The 18,519-nt window shown below is 32.3% G+C and overlaps 1 protein-coding gene and 2 non-coding genes across 3 annotated transcripts in view; 1 reads left to right on the forward strand and 2 right to left on the reverse strand.

Moving 5' to 3' along the window:
* Positions 1 to 3,552: 3,552 nt before the first annotated feature.
* On the reverse strand, positions 3,553 to 3,634 carry TRNAS-AGA (transfer RNA serine (anticodon AGA)). Its single transcript has one exon. It is a non-coding gene; the product is annotated as a tRNA-Ser (tRNA).
* A 2,256-nt stretch (positions 3,635 to 5,890) lies between these two features.
* Positions 5,891 to 5,964, forward strand: TRNAT-AGU (transfer RNA threonine (anticodon AGU)). Its single transcript has one exon. It is a non-coding gene; the product is annotated as a tRNA-Thr (tRNA).
* A 512-nt stretch (positions 5,965 to 6,476) lies between these two features.
* Positions 6,477 to 18,519, reverse strand: part of dnt (tyrosine-protein kinase Dnt) — a 29,485-nt gene continuing 17,442 nt past the window's right edge. The window contains exons 2-6 of the mRNA XM_085191362.1: positions 14,487 to 14,614; positions 10,201 to 10,887; positions 9,781 to 10,094; positions 9,371 to 9,667; positions 6,477 to 8,850 (exon numbers count right to left, since the gene is read on the reverse strand). Of these exons, the coding sequence (XP_085047488.1) occupies positions 8,739 to 8,850; positions 9,371 to 9,667; positions 9,781 to 10,094; positions 10,201 to 10,887; positions 14,487 to 14,614 (1,538 nt within the window). The 3' untranslated portion in view covers positions 6,477 to 8,738. The remainder of the gene's footprint in view (positions 8,851 to 9,370; positions 9,668 to 9,780; positions 10,095 to 10,200; positions 10,888 to 14,486; positions 14,615 to 18,519) is intronic.

Raw genomic sequence — 18,519 nt, forward strand, 5'->3', positions numbered from 1 at the left:
CAGTACAATATCCTAATTTCGAGCACCGGATACATTAAATGTATAAAAGATTAAAATTTCCCGAAGGATGATCTCCCAGCATATTGCGAGGGTATCTCGCGTTTCACCATATCATGTAACGAGCAAGCACGTCATCAATCATCCGTGACGACAGATTACGTATCCCCTCCTTCCCCTACTCCCTTATCCGTTAAATATGAAAGAATTCCGCAAAACTCCGTACCCTACTTTCTCATTGTTTTTCACACCGTCCGTTGAACTTTGTGATTTATCGTTGGAAACTCGCTGAAAAATATGAGCTCTTCAGTAAATTTCTCCTTTGCACTCTTATTAAAACATCCTAAAAGAATAAATAACGAGATCCTTGTAGATTCCTAGGAAAACACTCTTTTGTGCTTCCTCATTCAAATGCTAAATAATTACCGCTCGTAACTTTATTCTGCTCACAAATAAAGTGAAGTTCTCTTGCAAGTTGAAAAATATGATCATTTTCTTTGTAGAACAACCGAAAAGGTTTATTACTTGTTCTTTTACTTTTATTAAATGTTTTTAAAAGATTATTTAATAATGATGATGACATTCAAACGCAATTTTTTTTCGTTTAGAGCCGGTATTATAATAATAGTAGTATAAATAAACCATAAATTTAGTGGATATAGTGTCCAGCACGCATCTCTTTGATGTTTTATCTATAGATCTGTGCGTGGAAATATCATCAACATATTTATTATACAGCAATCCGCCCATGATTTACTTAAATTTATATTTTTTTCACTTGAAACTACTTTGTAAAAAAAAACACATGAATTCTTTTTAAAATCCATTCACTTATATATAAATGTAATTTAATGGATCTGAATTCTTAATTATGTATGTATATAGAATCAAGTAGAGTTTCTTAAAGAAAAAAAACTAATAGCTTTACGATAAAATCAAATTAATCAAAGCATTAAAAAAAACAATCACGAACGTCTTTTTGCGACAATTCCCCGAATGAGATTACCAACGACAATTTAATTCCAATTCATTTGTTTTGTTTGACGGTGCAGTGCAGTCTGTCGATCCCTCGGGGCCCGCCTGTCCCCGCGCCACCTCGTTCTTACCACTTCCCTTTAATTCTACTAAGAGACAATGTGTTTTAGTTCGTTATTTACAAACAAAGGTGGTAAAATATTACACCTGAACAGAGCATTTACATTGGTTATTTACATTACAAATTTTATTTTGCAAAAATGTAGGCTTTTACGCGGTTTTGTCAAAGTTGGGCGTTGGATTTGTCTTCCTATAAAAGTCCTCATCATCATAAATATGACTTTATGATACCTAAGCTTATTTAATATTAGGTATGTGAAGGCAATAGTGGCACGATTCAGCTACAATGCTTAACATTTACTGCCTAAATATATAAGCTACATGGAGAAAACATAACCTTCTTAATGTAAAAACACTTGGACACTTTTAGTATTTTGTATTTCGGCCAAACTAATATAGACACATCTTGGGAATAGCTACCTAAATAATATATATTTTTTAAATATAAGAAACTGTCACTTTCTACATATAGAAAAGTAAACGCAAACAACAAACTAAAATAAGATCCAACAAAGTACTTAAACTACATATCGTGACCAAGCTTTCGGCTTACCAAATCCCATGATAACTAAGCCATCTAAAGCCGTAATTTTCATCTGTGGGTACCCCAGTGCATGCCGTATCTCCCCACAAGGAATCCGATCAGTAATTACTTCCCCACAGACATAACTAAAACTCCATCGCCACCACTCTATGAATTCTCTCGTTTCTCCGCAGTATACATAATTTCGTGTGCCAAGAACGCTTATCGCGATCACAGAATGTGCGCAGTCACGAAATTAATGGCTCTATTCAATAATAATGCTATTTATAATTGCAAAATATGCAAAATGGAAGAAGATAACATAAGCAATTTGAAAGTTAAATCTTTTGTACTGAAGTTAACAATGATGAAGTAAATATATTTCTAAATGATAACTTCACCTTTATTTAAAACGCAATAGAATTAAAATAACGTAATGATAATATAAGAGAAAAAGTTATTTAACAATATAGTGTAAATTTTACGTTAATCTATATATATAAAATCGAAAGGTCACTCACTCATCACGAAACCTCAGAAACTACATGTGCTAGCAATCTGAAATTTTGCATAGAAGTTACTTATAGGACGTAGGTGCTCGCTAAGACGGGAATTTGCAATATTCGACTTCTAAGGGGTTGTTTTTGGGGTCGAAAGTTTGTATGAAACTTCGTTACTACAAATGCTAGGAGTCTCAAATTTTGCATAGACGTCACTAGGACGTAGCCATGGAGACAGAAATTAATAATAACATAGTTCACGCGGGTGAAACCGCGAGCGGGTCGCTAGTTATATATAAACCTAACAAATTAGTTAATTAACACGGTAGCCGATCAGCAATGCCTAATTAATTTTTCTAATTAGAGCGACCGCGTAATAAAATGGCACCGACTATTAAAACAGTAGAATGATCACCCATTAAGTATTATTTGTTACCGAAAATAAACAGGTACGAGTACAATAACCGACGGCACTTTACCGATAATTACTTTCGATAATTAATAGTATGTGAGGGAGAACCCTTGTATTCGATTTTTGCTAGGATATTATTAATTATTATTGCTTTTTTGTTTCCTTAAGTGCTATAAAAATGAAAATAAGATACCGTAATAATAAAATAACTCGAAAGATTCAGAATAAATCTTAGAATTAATATAAGTGGCAGCTTTTATTTATTAAACAACTTTTTCGACCATATACAAACAGAAAATAAAACTAAAAAAATATCCATAATTCAAAACAAATAAAGAACTACATGAAAGCCCAGATGAACACAGTGTGTACGGAAGTACACACTTTTCTATTTTTATCGTTAGAAGCTCGCCCGACATATTTTGCTAATATGGTAAAGCTGTTGGACCTATCGCATTACACAGAGTAATATATCCTTAGAAGTTTCTCATTTTAATTACGTGTTGTTTTTTTTTATTTGTTTATGTACACTAATTATAAAAATGAAAAAAATATATCATTATGTTGTGAAAAATTTCAGATCTGTTTGTCTATGTGTCTCTATATTTTGTAGATAAGTAAGATGTTTTGTTTAAAATTAAAGCTGAGCTTATCTGTTGACACGTCACTCCACGTGTCACGTCACGTTATTGACCTCTAAAAGTTATTTCTTCCCATTTAAGCAAAACTTTATGGATATCATATAATGAAAAGAGAGTAAACATAAATACTTATAGCTAGCAATATAAAATATTATTTTATTCAACTGCTAAGTATTCTGTATAAAATATTTATGGGGACATCAAATGATCGGACGTTGAAGTGACGCACTTTAATATTGGCCATGCCAGCAATAAAACTTTCCTATTATCTATGAGAGGGTTACGATCGCCATAAAACGATATTTGAGGAGATAAGCGCTCGGTAATTGTGATATATGTGATAAGCGACCCTAAAAAAGATATAAAAATAAAAAAAAAACAATTCGCAGTCGGTAGGATTCGAACCTACGCTCCCAGAGGGAATCTGATTTCTAGTCAGACGCCTTAACCGCTCGGCCACGGCTGCTGCATACCACACATGCAAAATTTTAAAACATACATTTATTTGAATTTACTATAAGCATTTAGCAGACTAAATATATTATCTTATTCAATACTACTACATAAATACTCCACAATCAATTTATTAATAATTTTCTTAATTGGTTCAGATAATTGATTTTTTTTTAAATCATTCATAAACATCAAGATACGTATATTATATGTGTATATCATATAATATACTTATTATACTAGCTTTTGCCTGCGGCTTCGCCCTCATAGTCACATCACAAACTCACATGATGACATTAGTGCCCGAGGTGACTGTAGTTACAATGGGATATAAAAATAATAACTTCATTTTATATAGTAGCTTTCCTCAATTAATTAATTGTATAACACAAAGACTTTTTTAAGTCGAAATATTAGTTTCTGTTATTAGCGCTTTCAACCAAATAAACAAATAATATTAATAATATAAATAGTGTTGATGATGAATAAGTATAACTGAACACATTATATGCTATTATTATCTATATTATTATTCTTATCAGTATTAGCTAATATATCTATACTAATATAATAAAGCGGAAGAGTTTGTTTGTTTGTTTGTTTGAACGCTAAGATCTCTGGATCTACTGGATCGATTTACTTTGTTTTTGTTTTGTATGAAAGCTGCATTCTGCCATGTTAATAACAACCGTCGTCGCTACGCGACCGCGTTCGTTACCGCGTCATTTTGATATTCATCCTTATGAAAATAAATATAATAGTCACTTTTAGCATTTCATCTAGATTGAAATTATATTTCTATAGAAATTATATTCTTATATTTCAAGCAGGCGTAGCCGCGTCCGGGTCCGCTAGTGTATTATATTTCTATTTATTTTTAAATATAACATATTTTACAAAGTGACAAAGACTATTTCGATATTATATAATAGTGACCTACATCCTGCCTGCTCTACTGTTAGAAGGATGTCTGCGTCTCTACTCTCGGCGTCGCGTTCTATTAACGTTAATGGCACATTTAAAACATAGATGCAAATATACGAGTATATTGTTTATTGTAATATATAAATTATTGAAATTATATTTTTTTTATTAGGATTAACAGTCGGGACCTATTTAAATTATGCGGGGTTCCTGGTAAAGATTTTATTGATTGAAGAATTACTTATACGCTATTGGGCTTGTTTATTTACTTTAGCTACGTGCAGTAGGGGTTTTTGTTTTTTTGAAACATTTTTTTTTTTATTAATCATCGTTCAAGTTAGTTTTACAGATAATATATAGGAATTGAAAACTAAAAATCCCAAATCAACATAAACAGAGTGCAATTAGTTATCTTTTTATTATAGGTTCCTATAACTGGCCACAATCCGCGAGGTCTAAGCCGAGCTTTGCATTTGTGTGTTTGTATATAGTATGTATACGTGTAGATGCATCGTCATTTGCTTGGGCTAAGCCGATTTATACTGCGTTGACAACCGGCCTACTCCTCTTGTACTGATAACAGTGCCACATATATAATTTAAATAATTTTATTTTTGTGTTTGATTAATTAAAAGTGAAAGGTAAAATTAGTATTGTCAATGGACGAGAACGTAAAAAAAGAATATGACCAAGCAATAAAAAAGGGAAACAATATCATGATTACATTTCTTTATATGAGGGAATGATTCATTATTAACGAAATATACAAAAGTAAAAATTATGAGAAATTATCGGCATAGAAGGTTAATTAATATATTTACTTATAAAAAAATAGAATTATTTTTTATTGATTTCTAATAAAAAGCTTTATTTCTTAAATATTCTGGCTTTACTTTTATAAATGATTATGAACAAGATTACGCAAATACAAAGCTCAGCTTGGCGTGGATGACATCTATTATTAGAAATGAATATTAAAACAAACTTTCAAGAATATACCTTATTTTCCGACCATGTCTTCAGGGCATCAAGGCCATCATGCCCTGAAAGCATCAATGGTTGATTGATTGACCCTAAAACTTGAACTGAGACTGTTGAATAAGACTAGAAGTAATTATCTATCTTCTTGGTCCTCGATCTCCTGAGCGCCATATCTATTTTAAATTGTATTTAATTGGTAGATATAACTACCCAGAAGTTTCTTTTGCAAGTAAAATACATTCTTAACAAGAAATAGTAGTAATAGAAGGAAACAAACAATTTTTTTTTTTTTTTATCAAATGATTTCATCGTTCATTTTTTTTGGGAACACCATATGAGCGCTAATTTTGGATTTCAAATAACAGGCGCCGTGGCTTAGTTGGTTAAAGCGCCTGTCTAGTAAACAGGAGATCGCGAGTTCGAATCTCGCCGGGGCCTTCAATTGTCTAGAAGACTTTCACTTTTGTTTCTTTTTAATTATATTTTTTACTACTCGATACTCTTATTTTTATACTATACAATATGCATACTTTAATATAACGATTTTTTATTTTGATTTATAGGGATCTTTATTGTCATGTACCCCGCACAGGCAGAGTAGGCAAAGAGAACCTATAAACCTAGTGTTAATATCCTCCGTTCTCATTAGGGCACTTCCGTTACCCACTTTCCGCCGAATTATCGAGGTTATGTTTTGAATGGCGGTACTAAACGCCCCGCTTGGTCCCATTACCAACCAGCAATACAAGGGAAGCTATAAGAAAACTTGATAAATATGTAAATACTTACTTATACTTTTAAATATATTTTTCTTCTAGGTATTTTTAAAATTACAATACTACTACTGGATACTAAGTCAGTATGGACCCAAAGACGCCCAGATATATTCCTTTATAATAAAAATTATCGATGTACATATAATGTGGGTGTGTCAAATAAAACCATTAAAATATCATCACTCGTATATTGACTTATTTTTTGTATATTATTTACAAATTTACAATTCTATATAACAGCTTACTCTAACAATTTACATACGTTATATATAAGTAGGTACTCCACTTAAATGTCGTGAAACACTAATTCAATACTATTGAATAATATCTTCGTATTATTTATAGATACTAAGAGAGACTTGAATACCTTTAGTTGAAAATGTTAATTTAATAATTAACGTTTATTTATATAATTGTGTTTTATTTATATATATGTAGATTTCTATAAAAATTAAAGAAATAAATCGATTAGTACATGCATTATTATAGGCCATTAATTGTAGTTAACTGCAAAATCGAACTTGTATATTTGTCTAAAAGAAATTGTTTAATATCATTTTCTTAATGTATTTAATATTACTCTTGGTATAAGAAGAAAGATAAGAACAAAAGGGGTTACTCGCGCTCCGTACAAGGCAGAAGTCACGACTTGAAGTTAAATAAACATGGAATTTAAATAGGGGTATAGTTATGGTAACAGTGCATTTGAACTTTGAACTATTTTGTAAAAACTAAAAACTTGAAATTGTGGTTGTATTATGAAGTTTCTTTTTTTTTTATTAAATAATTGAACTGTCATATAAAATCAGAGAAGGCTATCTGTCATTGTAAGTAATAAAGTTAAGTTATTGTAATATTGAAAGATTCAGTAATGTTGAAGGAAATTGATTTAACGTGAAATATTTTTTTCTTCTTTTACCTAAATGAAAATAACGATAGTCAATTTGATTTTACATTTAATTAATTAAAAATAACAAATCAATAAACATAATTTCCATGCCTTTAGTTTGAACAACATAATTTAAATAATTACCTTTTTTAAATTTCCATAATAACAAAAATTTCAATAAATCATAATTTTATTTTACTTTTTAATGATTGGCACTAAACCTTTTTGGCACTTATTAATTTTACTCTCTGCCTATTAAATGCGATATAAATAAAAAAAACAATCAGTCCAATTAGGAGCATTGTTTAGTTTGTATACATTATTGGTACGTGTGTACGTCAAGCGAATTTAATAAGATCTATATATTTTTTTAATTAATTGTCCTCGTTCTCAGAAACATTTGACATCAGCATTGTTTTTATTATATAATTTACACGTTACTTAATAAATAATATAATAACGTCGAAAATCGTTTTGTTATAAGGAAAATGGGTCGAATCCCGAAGCTAAACAGATGGCGCCATCATTGTAAGTGTTGCCGTCTTTTATTTAGTCCATCAGTTCGTTAATATCATGTTGTTAGAAGAAAACATAAGAAATAATATATTTATGTAGAAAAATACAAGTTAAACCAAAGACAAATCTTATATTTATTTAGCACGGAATTAAAACCCGTGGAAGTTTGCAATTTTTAGTTCAAAAGTAATACTTTTCATTAAAACCTCTTTAAAAGCTATATTTAAAAGTTTAAAACACTTAAAATGAGACGCACGTTAAAAGACAGCCTACTTCTACAATTATTTTTAACAGAACTTTAATAAACATCTATATATTTCATAAAATCCGAGGCACATTCAATATACGTATAAAGTTTATTCTATCAATATTTACATATACTCTTTTACACTAATATGGCAGTATTGAGGTTTCAAATAATATTTATAATACAATGTTCCTCATATATTTTCATTTTTATTTTGGTACAAATGGAAATAATTATTTAAAACTCAAAATTAATAAAATGATCAACCGACTTAATAAGTCACATATTTTAGAAAGTCTATAAAAATTTTAACGTAGCGGGGCTCGAACTTCACTCATTTAACTCGTTAAAATTCTCATACAATTTCTATATGTTTTTCCTCAGTTCGAAATTACAAAAAATGTTTAAATATAAAGTAAGTCATCATTGGCAGTATCATGTTCAGTTTTGTAAAAAAAACCATATCAAAGTTCTATGCAAAATAAAAAGAAAAATATATGAAGAAATGCTAGCGTATATCTAAATAATATAAAATATACAAAATCAATACACTATTATATTAAAATCAGTCTCTTATACGCCTCTAACAAGTATTACCACAAGGCCTCGTACGTCCACTATTTCACTATTTTCACTATATTATTGTCGTCTTTGGATTGTCTTTTCATAGGAATGTCTTTAGACCAAACAAATTATTATGAAGATTCACTGATCACTTTAGTTTATTATTATTTAAATAGAAATCTTTAAATTTTATTCAGATAATTTACGGGTTTTGTATATTTTAAACGAATCTCGTTAATTGTGTGTGGAAGTCTCGTAGGAATATCTGCAATTGTGGCAACGTGGGCCGGTCGTCTGGCGACATCGCCCAACAATAGGCCATTACTGCGAACCTGGGGGAAAAGAAACAACGTAAGATCTAACTGTCTGAGCAAATATAATATACAAACTACTAAAGGTATATATTACTGTTAGGGAAATAATTCTTAGCAAATAACAAAAAGTAATTCAATTTGTTAAGTTTATTAACACAAAAAGTTTGATTTCAGTCTTCTTGTGGATAGTTACGCAAATACTTATTATAGTATTTCCCGTAACATTATTAACGCTAATGGAGTGTTTTTGTCAATTATCATATACCAGTCTGCTCATAAATAAATAATTGAACTTTTAATTGAAATATATAATTTTTTTGTAAGCTAGTAAATAGAGTCTTGATAAAATAAAAAGAAATATAAAACAAGTTTAAGAAAATAATCTACTGTCTAGGTTTAATTTAGTGAGACTCAGATGACATAAATCCACAATTAAGATTTGAACCCAAAAACTTCATGTCAAGAGACAGTTCCCAAATATCTCATAATAAAATTTTATTTAAAAAATATAATAAATTATACATATAGTATGACTTACAATTCATCAGGACAATTCGCTGGTTGTTGCAACCGATAACCGTCCCTCAAGTATGCGGCGATTTCAAAGGGATCTACTTCGGCATATGGCTGATGAGCCAAAGTCGTGAGCTCCCATAACAAAACACCTAAAGCCCATACATCAGCTGACGGGCTAAATTGTTTCTTCGATAATGCTTCTAATGCTAGCCATTTTATTGGTCTGTTCTCGTTATCTCCTAAACAGTGGTAGTCTCCAGGGTATAGGTCCCGTGATAATGCGTTGTCTGCGATCATAACGCGCAGGTTTTCGTCCACTCTGTTAAAGAAATAAAATTATTGAGATATTTGCAAGATAATTAAAATTTTCCTTAAGAAAATATTTTAATTAGGTCTATAAATTTTGCTCTAAAATTATTTATTAATACTTACATGCAATTTCTAGCAGCTATATCCTTGTGCAGTACGTGCTGTGAGTGTAAATATTGTAAGCCGTCTAAGGCATGTAATGCCATTCTTACGACGTGTTGGGTGGTGAGCGGTGGAGGAGGTGGTCCATTTGAGGCGACACCTAAATTTACTCCACGACAAGCTAAAAGAAACTGCTTTAAATTCCTCCAACCACCGCTCCAAGGGTATAGGAGAAACGGAGCAGTTTGGTCTTCTATGCTCACACCCAGAACAGATAAAACACGCTCGTGTTGCAGTCCATATAACATACATCCTTCTTGAAGAAGGAGTGATACCTAAAAAATAAATTAGAAATAAGTAAAATAATATAAAAAATATTATTGATGACATAAGAGAGAGATGAGAATGTCTTTGTGTATGAACGTGGGTGAAATATTTTACCTGAACTTGTGAAGCGTGTTCAGCAACCGTTTTTACTAAAACCTCTTGTTCTCTTGCTTCCTCATCCGCATACGTTCCTCGATAGACTCTACCAAAAGTTCCTTCCATGGCAACTGAACGCAATCTCACTCTACATCTTTGTATCGTTAATTCCGCAATTCTCTGCTGCAAATCTCTAGCTCTTTCCTCTGCAGCTGCGGCTGGTAGGGAAGTGGGCCGCCTGTAACTAGTGTAACTAGCGGCCGATTTGCATGAGGAATCTGGTAAGAAAGCATGAGCGTCTTGTTCATCACTTCGAGCTCTTCGTAGTTTCCTGGCTCGCGCTCGGCATACAATTGCAGCGATTGCAGCTATTAGTAGTGCTGCGCCCGCACAACCTGCACCCGCGTAGAATATATCTGCAGATGTTGGAGCATGCGGTGCACTGTCCACCCTTACCGCTGGTCGAGGTGCCTCTTTCAAACATATTTTACGCCGACGGAAGTGTAAAGCAGTAGATGATGAACCAGTAGATACATTAAGAGATATGGTAACGTCAACTTCGGCGGCCACCGTGCGCGTACATGGCAAGTCAACTCGCCATGTTTGCGGCTCCGTAGGCACGAAACCTTCGGTAGAAATATTAAGTGTTGGCGTGTGTAAAGCTTGTTGGTCCGGTTCTATTTCCACGTGTAACGTATACGGTAGCTGCAACAATACAAAAATGTTATAAATTTATTTTATAATAATATATCTACATGTATATTTACTGCTTAAATATATATTTAAATTTAAATACATATTCATATTCTATAGTTTAAGGGGGTTTAGTTCTAGCGGGGTAGTGAGAGAGAACGGAGCGCCAAACACTACGGTCTATAGTTTAAAAACATAAAAAGCTTGAACAAACATTCGTGCATACCTAACGGGTCGTCCACATAACCATTTAACTGTACCACTGCGAATAATGGCTGAACCTAAGAAGGAGCGACCCATAGATATGTCAAGCGGATCAAATGTCTATGACCTTCCGGTAGAACGGAACAACTACTTTGTCGTATTTTTACACTGCCTTTGTTAAATTCTATTTCATTCGAGCGTAAAATATATTGAAAAAAATAATTTCTTTTGTAAAAACAAGTAGCCAATTAAAATTGTAAAACTTAATTGAAATTTAATTGGAGGTTGAATATAACAAGCGTGTAAACGAGTACCAATTTAAACAAACGAGCTGCATAAATAGCAGTCAACACTTCCTTCACAACCTAACTAATCATCGCGCGGCACACGAATGATAAAACAAACAGACAAACAGTTTAGCCGCGGGCCCTTTACCTTCATTAACCATGAGAAGCCTCGAGAAGCCTCGTAAGCGTAGGTGCGACAGCGTGGTCACTAATTAAATATTACCTCGCGAGTCGGCATAGACAATAGTGAGTAGGTACGATCGTTCATTACCGTTTGTAACGGTTTTCCAAATATTTGCCGAAGAGTCAAAGGCGCCGACAAACCATAAAGAACTAACCGGCTACAATTATAATTATCATTGTGGAATCATATTAGCTGTGATAACTAACAATTACAGTACGGTCAACAAGTAGTGGCTGTGTGGTAGGTTTTCTGAACTTTTGCGCAATGTTCATTCGAGAAGAGAATAATGAAAAATAAAAAAAATATTAAAATCAAATCTGCGCAGCCATCTACAACCATCTACAGCTAACTTCGATTTGGCCGTAATGAAGTTAATTTAAAAAAATATGACTTATGGATAATGTATTTCATTTCATTAAAACATGCAAAAAATGCTTAAATCGAAAAGATTATACTTAAAAAGTCAAGTCTCGAACACAATACATTCTCTAACCGTTCAGGACAAGAGAACACTGTTATCTGTTATCCCAACTTAAGCCGTTGTTTATTAACATAATATACACATTTTTTAAACAATTCACGTAATCTTGGCGATTTGAAGAATGTTTTCTTTTTATTAAATACAAGTTATACTCTATAGGAAGTCTGTCGAATCAAAAACGAATTTAATTGTAAAATTTTTTTAGCTTACAATCCTGTCCTATATTGGCAGATGTTTCATTAGTATGTATATATATTTATTTAATACTGAGAACCGCGTACATTGTACATACACACACATTTTTTCATATCGTTAAGCAATATCATCTGTAAAACAAATTCAGAACATCTGCTCAATGACAACTGTTCACTGTCTCATAAATAGAAACTTTTCTCAGTATCAATAAACAACAATTTGAATACAAGATAACACTAAATATTTTACATATTACAGTGTAACTAGATCTATAACCGCACACAGCAGGGTAAGCAGAAGAAACCTAGTGTCAAAACACTCCGTTTTGCATTTTCCGCAAAATTCTGGAGGCATTGCTTTTTGACTTAATTTCATAAATATTTTATTTCTTTGAGTGGAAATCGAACCTTCACAAACAGTTGCGTTTACAGTCACACGCCTGTACCTGGCTTCTATGAAAGGCATCCTGTTTTATGATGTTATTATAACTCAATCTATTTATAATTAATCGCATTAAACACGAAGTTCTCCACCTTATTTAGTTCTATATACTATTCTATCTACATATATTCCTGCATGATCTATATATGTTAGTACGTTCCCCCTTTCGTGGACATTGATTGATCTGGCTGCGGTCTCGGCACCGGCATCATCTTACATCCATTACCGGCGTTTTAAGACCTTGCAGCCTTGGATTTTGTTTCATTGCCCGAGATGTAAATAAATGCACATAATATTTGGATATCAATACAAGTCAAATGAACGGCCGTCTGCTTTAAGATTCGTTCACCCAAATTTACATAACAAGCGTATGATTTTACGTTCTCGTCTCACTATCGTTTCTACAACTGTATATTTTTAAATTTAAATGTATAATTTATTTTTGTTATAAATTGCGGATTTTAATATTATATTTTATTCAAATGTAATAATTGAATGCCATTGGAAAAGACAATGACATAAAGAGGTTGGCGGGAAGCGGATGGGTCCGAAAAGCTGAGGATCGAGTGTGGTCGCGAGAATTTGGGAAGGCCTATGTCCAACAGTGGACAAAAGATGGCTGTTGATGATGATGATGATGATTGGAAAAGATTTCGTTCAAAAAATGTATTGATGAAGCTGTTAAAACTTCAAATATTTTCCTTTGTCATCACGAAACACTTATATTATTTTTATACGTAACATAAATATATTGTAATATATATTTGAATTATTATTGGCTTTTGGCGGCGTTGAATTCCGCCACTCAACACGTAATGTTTCGAAAATCAGGCGGTGGAGTGTGTGGGGAACGAACTTACTTGACAACTAGGTTTCTAACTAGGACACATAACGTGAAACCAAAAACTGTATTTTAGAACAGGTATTTAGAAATAAAATATAACAAAAATATGCAGTATTTTAAATTTTAAAAAGTGTTAAGATAAAATTTATTACACTGATGTAACCTATTACCATCGCATATCGAAGAACAAGATAGTCTTATCGAAGTTATTTACGGGCTATCTAAATTCAAGCAAAGCTCTGTATTTACATAAGAAGAGCCGTTTTTAAGGCGAACGAATAAATAGAAGAGCGACAGAAAAATCCTACCGCTATACCTACATATAGAATACAATGTTTATGTGATATTTTTCCAAATATAAGAGATCATTGAAAAATGATTTTGTTCATTATTATAAAACAAAAATAATGATTTAGATTGTAACTTTATGCATATTTTATTTTTGTTTTGTATTGTACTCGCAAGGAAGTTAGACGTAGACTAAACTGTCATTCGATCTATTGTTTTCTTGGCGCCGTCATAATTATTATCAAACATGGCCACTTACGAATTCTTCCATCGTTAGCTCACCGTAAGCCATTAGCCATATATTATTCACATTACAAAACATTGTTAAGATTAATAGCTTCTGTTTGACATTTCCCCATATATATTAAATATTTATAAATTGATCACGTAATCGACTAGCCAGGCATAGAAAGAAGTAGGTACGATAATGTCTGTGCTTTAAAATAGATTTAAGACGAACAAAAACGATGTAAGATGCAGTATGAGAAAATATTTTTTTCTTAGTAATTAATTATGCTATTTAGTAAATCCTACTTTACAAGAACAAGTAATTAAATTGTAATTTCAAATGACAGAAACCAATTGACCAGTTCTTGCTTTTCTTCCATAGTTTAAAAGATAAATGAAATCTTCTTTTTTATTACTTTTAACTTTTTATAATAATAATATATTAAAGATAATACTAACCGGTCTTCTAGTAAGGCTCTGCCAAGTGAAGTGCAGTTCTCCTATCGTTGCCGGCACGGGCACAACGAAATTTAGGGCGTAGAAATTTATTTGTCCATCTCGCACGTAGAAGAGTTCTGCTGTTAGACCTGTAGACAAAATATTAGAATTATTATTTTTTGTGTTATTGAAAAATATAACAGTCAAAATAAATTATCTCAATATAAACATTTCCAGCTTCCGGTGTGCAAATATATGAGCGCTTACAAAAAATTATTGTAAATTGAAACCAAATCTATTCAAGTACGACCGGCATTAAATCAATACATAAAAATATCTGACAAAAAGATTGGATCGCGCGCGTACTATGGCGGCGACATCAAAGCACGAGACGCCGACTTCCACGCCACCTGTCTACAAATCATGAGAAACTAAAAAAAAACTACTTGTTTGAAGAAAAGTACATACTTGAGATCTACAAAAAGTTACCGCATCCAGAGTTGTATAATCAAAAAGTCAGATTAAGTTTATTTGTCTGTTACTGTTCTTACTAGAAGAAGAACGCATGATGATTTGCGAACATCGACACCAAAGCGAAAAAATGATAAGGTAAATTTAATTATTTTCTTAATAAATACTTTAATAATATATATAATAATTGTAATAGTATAAACAAAATTATTTTTGTAGTGTGTGTTAGTCTGTTACACATATCATCATAAACATAAGCTCATACAATATGACAGTACGATTTCTGTGAACTCGTTGTAGGCTCACCACAAGCTCGTTACGATCATATCGAGTTACGTCATTAAAATTTTATAAAAGTACTCTTTTCGTCATTCGCGGTAGTGTATCTCATTATGATTAAATTAAATAAAGTATCAAGTTGTACAAACATATGAAGTGAATAGTTAGATGATATAATTTAAAGAGACACTGCACGTGAAAATCAATAAGCTACTAATGATTATATTATATTATAGAATTATAATTTGATGTATTATATATTTATCCAAAATATCTATAATCTTGTTGATGGTGTTAGACTATAGGTCTTCTATAAATAATGAGTATTGTTCAGTTCAGCTTCACTCTGTAGCCCGCACACAGCAGGGTAGGTATGGGCTACCTAATTAATTAACCTAATGAGTATTGTTACCTTATATATAGATAAAAAATAAAATATAGATATATATAGAAAAAAAAAAAAAAAAATGTTGTGACACATTCATAACTAATTCATTATATTTTTGTTATTCGGAATACGGACCTTCTTCTTTTGGCTGGGACATTATAAACATTATAATCTTAAGTTATGAATCTCCGGTCTAAACAAGTTTTATAGAATTTGGGTCCAACGCTGCCGCAATGCATGCAAATGTTATGGTCAATTTATAATTTTAACGCCGTTAATACTTATTTGTTTATTCATAACACGATAACGGCGATTAGGCGTTTACGGGTGATAGGTGTTACATTATTACGCACGCGGTAGTTTGTATGCAAAACGGATACCCACGTGGACTTCGCGTCGCGACGACTAATTGGCTTCAAGCTTGGACTGGCTCTACATGAAATTATCTTATTACAATGATCATTAATTGTTATTTTATAAGAGAAATGCAATAAAACAACGTTTCAGTATTAACGCAAACAACTATAAAGTACACACATACTATGTTAGAAAATTACTTCTTCGAAATCTAATCTTGAATCAGTTAAGAGATATTAATGGTTGCCTAGAACACTATCTAATGCCTTAAAAGTCATCAACGATTTTGATTACACATCGGAGAGTTAAATAGTTCTGCATTCCCTAAGCCTAAGCAAAAGCAGACAATTCAGGAGCCGCCTCTGCGAGCGGCGCCTTTGAAGCGGCGGCGGCGAAATGAAACGAAACACTTGATATGACAAATAACGAGAGATAACCCTCGCTACCTCTGATGGCGCCTGCTTTTTTCCTCTAAGCAAACTAATTTTAAACGCTACTGTTTATTCTGTTTATTTTTTAACGAGCGCAGATTATTTTTAAACAAAAAAAAATCTAAAGCCGCATTCAATAAAACATTGAATGGCCCCATTCTTTTGTGTTCCCGATATTACTCGCCGCGAAAAAATGTTCGCTATTGAAGAAATCGCACCTATGAATAAAGCGTTCATTACATTCATACAAAACCGTCCATAATAAAGATTGAGCAAAATGGTGCGCACAATAGCCCGCTGATATTCCGCAAGGCTTCCCCTCCGCGAAGGCGGTGGATATATTTTAGGGCAAGCGAGGGCATTACATTGGAATTATGCGGACGAGGCGTGCAAGAAAATAAAACAAAGTGCAGAGGTGACGGTAAATAAAGGTGTACGAAGTTATGCACTTCAGCCGAGAGTTCACGGAGGGGACAAAAAATACTGCCGCTTAATTATTTGTTCCGCGCTGCTGCATTATGCTCACCACTGCTCACCACTCACCAGATATGCCACGATAGGCTGAGAATGCACAATAACCCACCGGGTCGAGTGCACCAGCACACGAGGAAACCGCTAAACAAACAACTGTTTAACATTTAACAACCACCACATCCCATAAGCTCGCATCATAATGATTATCATAAACTGTATATAACGTGCTAAGAATAGATCGGGTTTCTCATAAAAATGTTCGGAAATGCATAAAAACTTGCATTTAGGCGCTACATGTCGCAATGGCGACAGTTTTATCGGCCGATACCGGAACACCTCGCATTAACTTTCTTAGGCGTGGAACAGAACACGAAATTAACAAATTATTTATTTTGTTTTCCAATTCAGGATGTTGGAGATAGATATATACTGTGGCGAGGTATGCACGGTTCCTCTGGTAATTATAACATATATCTAAAGCTAATTAGCCTAAATTATATGTAGTAGGTACTTTGTACCAGTATAAGTGTATGTGTACCTATGCATTTTGATGTAAATATAAGGCTTGTTCTTCTTCACATGGACTTTTGAAATGAAGAATCTCGTTCTTTTTCGTTCCCGTATGAAGAAGTTTAACAATAGATATTTTTAAGTATCGTAGATAAATTAACGCACTGTAATACCTTTAAATCAAATGACAAACACGTAAGTATTTGTTTGATGTTAAAATATTAAGATGAGGTTGATTATATCGCAGCCTTATTTTCAAGTTTATATTTTGCTGAACCAACATCTGGCACATGTTGCTTTTACAGTCTCAATTTGTTGTTTTATTAATTTAGTACAAAATACATTAAATATTTTATTTTTTACACAGAAAGTGTTACTTAAAAATAAAAATATAAAATGTTTTACATTATCGCGAAATTCCGTTATATTGTCGGCAATGCTCCAATTTCATATAGTTTCTACTGCAGATATTAACACTTGCCAAATGGCCTGGTGTCTCATTTTGGAGAGAAGATGCGCTGTTAAACACCACATTATGCAGACGCTGCCTGTAATGTGCCCTCATATTTTACACAAAGTAGAACAACAGAACAATTTGAGCCAGCAATATTATTTTAAAAACGAAAATGTTGAAGCGATGTTCTGTAAATATCACATCGTAGCAATAAATTTTTAACGTTTAAATTTTTCAATAACTGTAAGTAGGTATCAACATTTTTATTTATTAACACGAAGGAATAGATGTCTTGACTATGTTCTTCGCTTAAAAGACAAAATTAAACGTCTATATGACATTTTATATGTACAATTTGAACCACAAACTACCTTATTCAGGGACTGACAGCGTTTCAATGGAACATTTTTTTTTGCATATTTAGACATTATAAAATTCTTTAATAAAAAAAATAATGTAAATTTCAATTTACAGTATATTTTTATTTTATATCATTATTCTCTGTAATAGATATCGCAACCGCAAACCATAATATGTACCTGTCTATTATTATTTGGATCGCCTAAAATACAATTCGTAGATAATAGATTTCTATTCACTACACTACCTTGAAAAAAATTTACCTACGTTACATCGAATTCTATTAATTTGTACATCTCAAGCCAACCGTTAAAATTGTGTAAAGTTATT

Source organism: Heliconius melpomene, chromosome 10 (assembly GCF_056956725.1).
Source record: "Heliconius melpomene rosina isolate 202511_hmr_F chromosome 10, ASM5695672v1, whole genome shotgun sequence".
NCBI lineage: Eukaryota > Metazoa > Arthropoda > Insecta > Lepidoptera > Nymphalidae > Heliconius > Heliconius melpomene.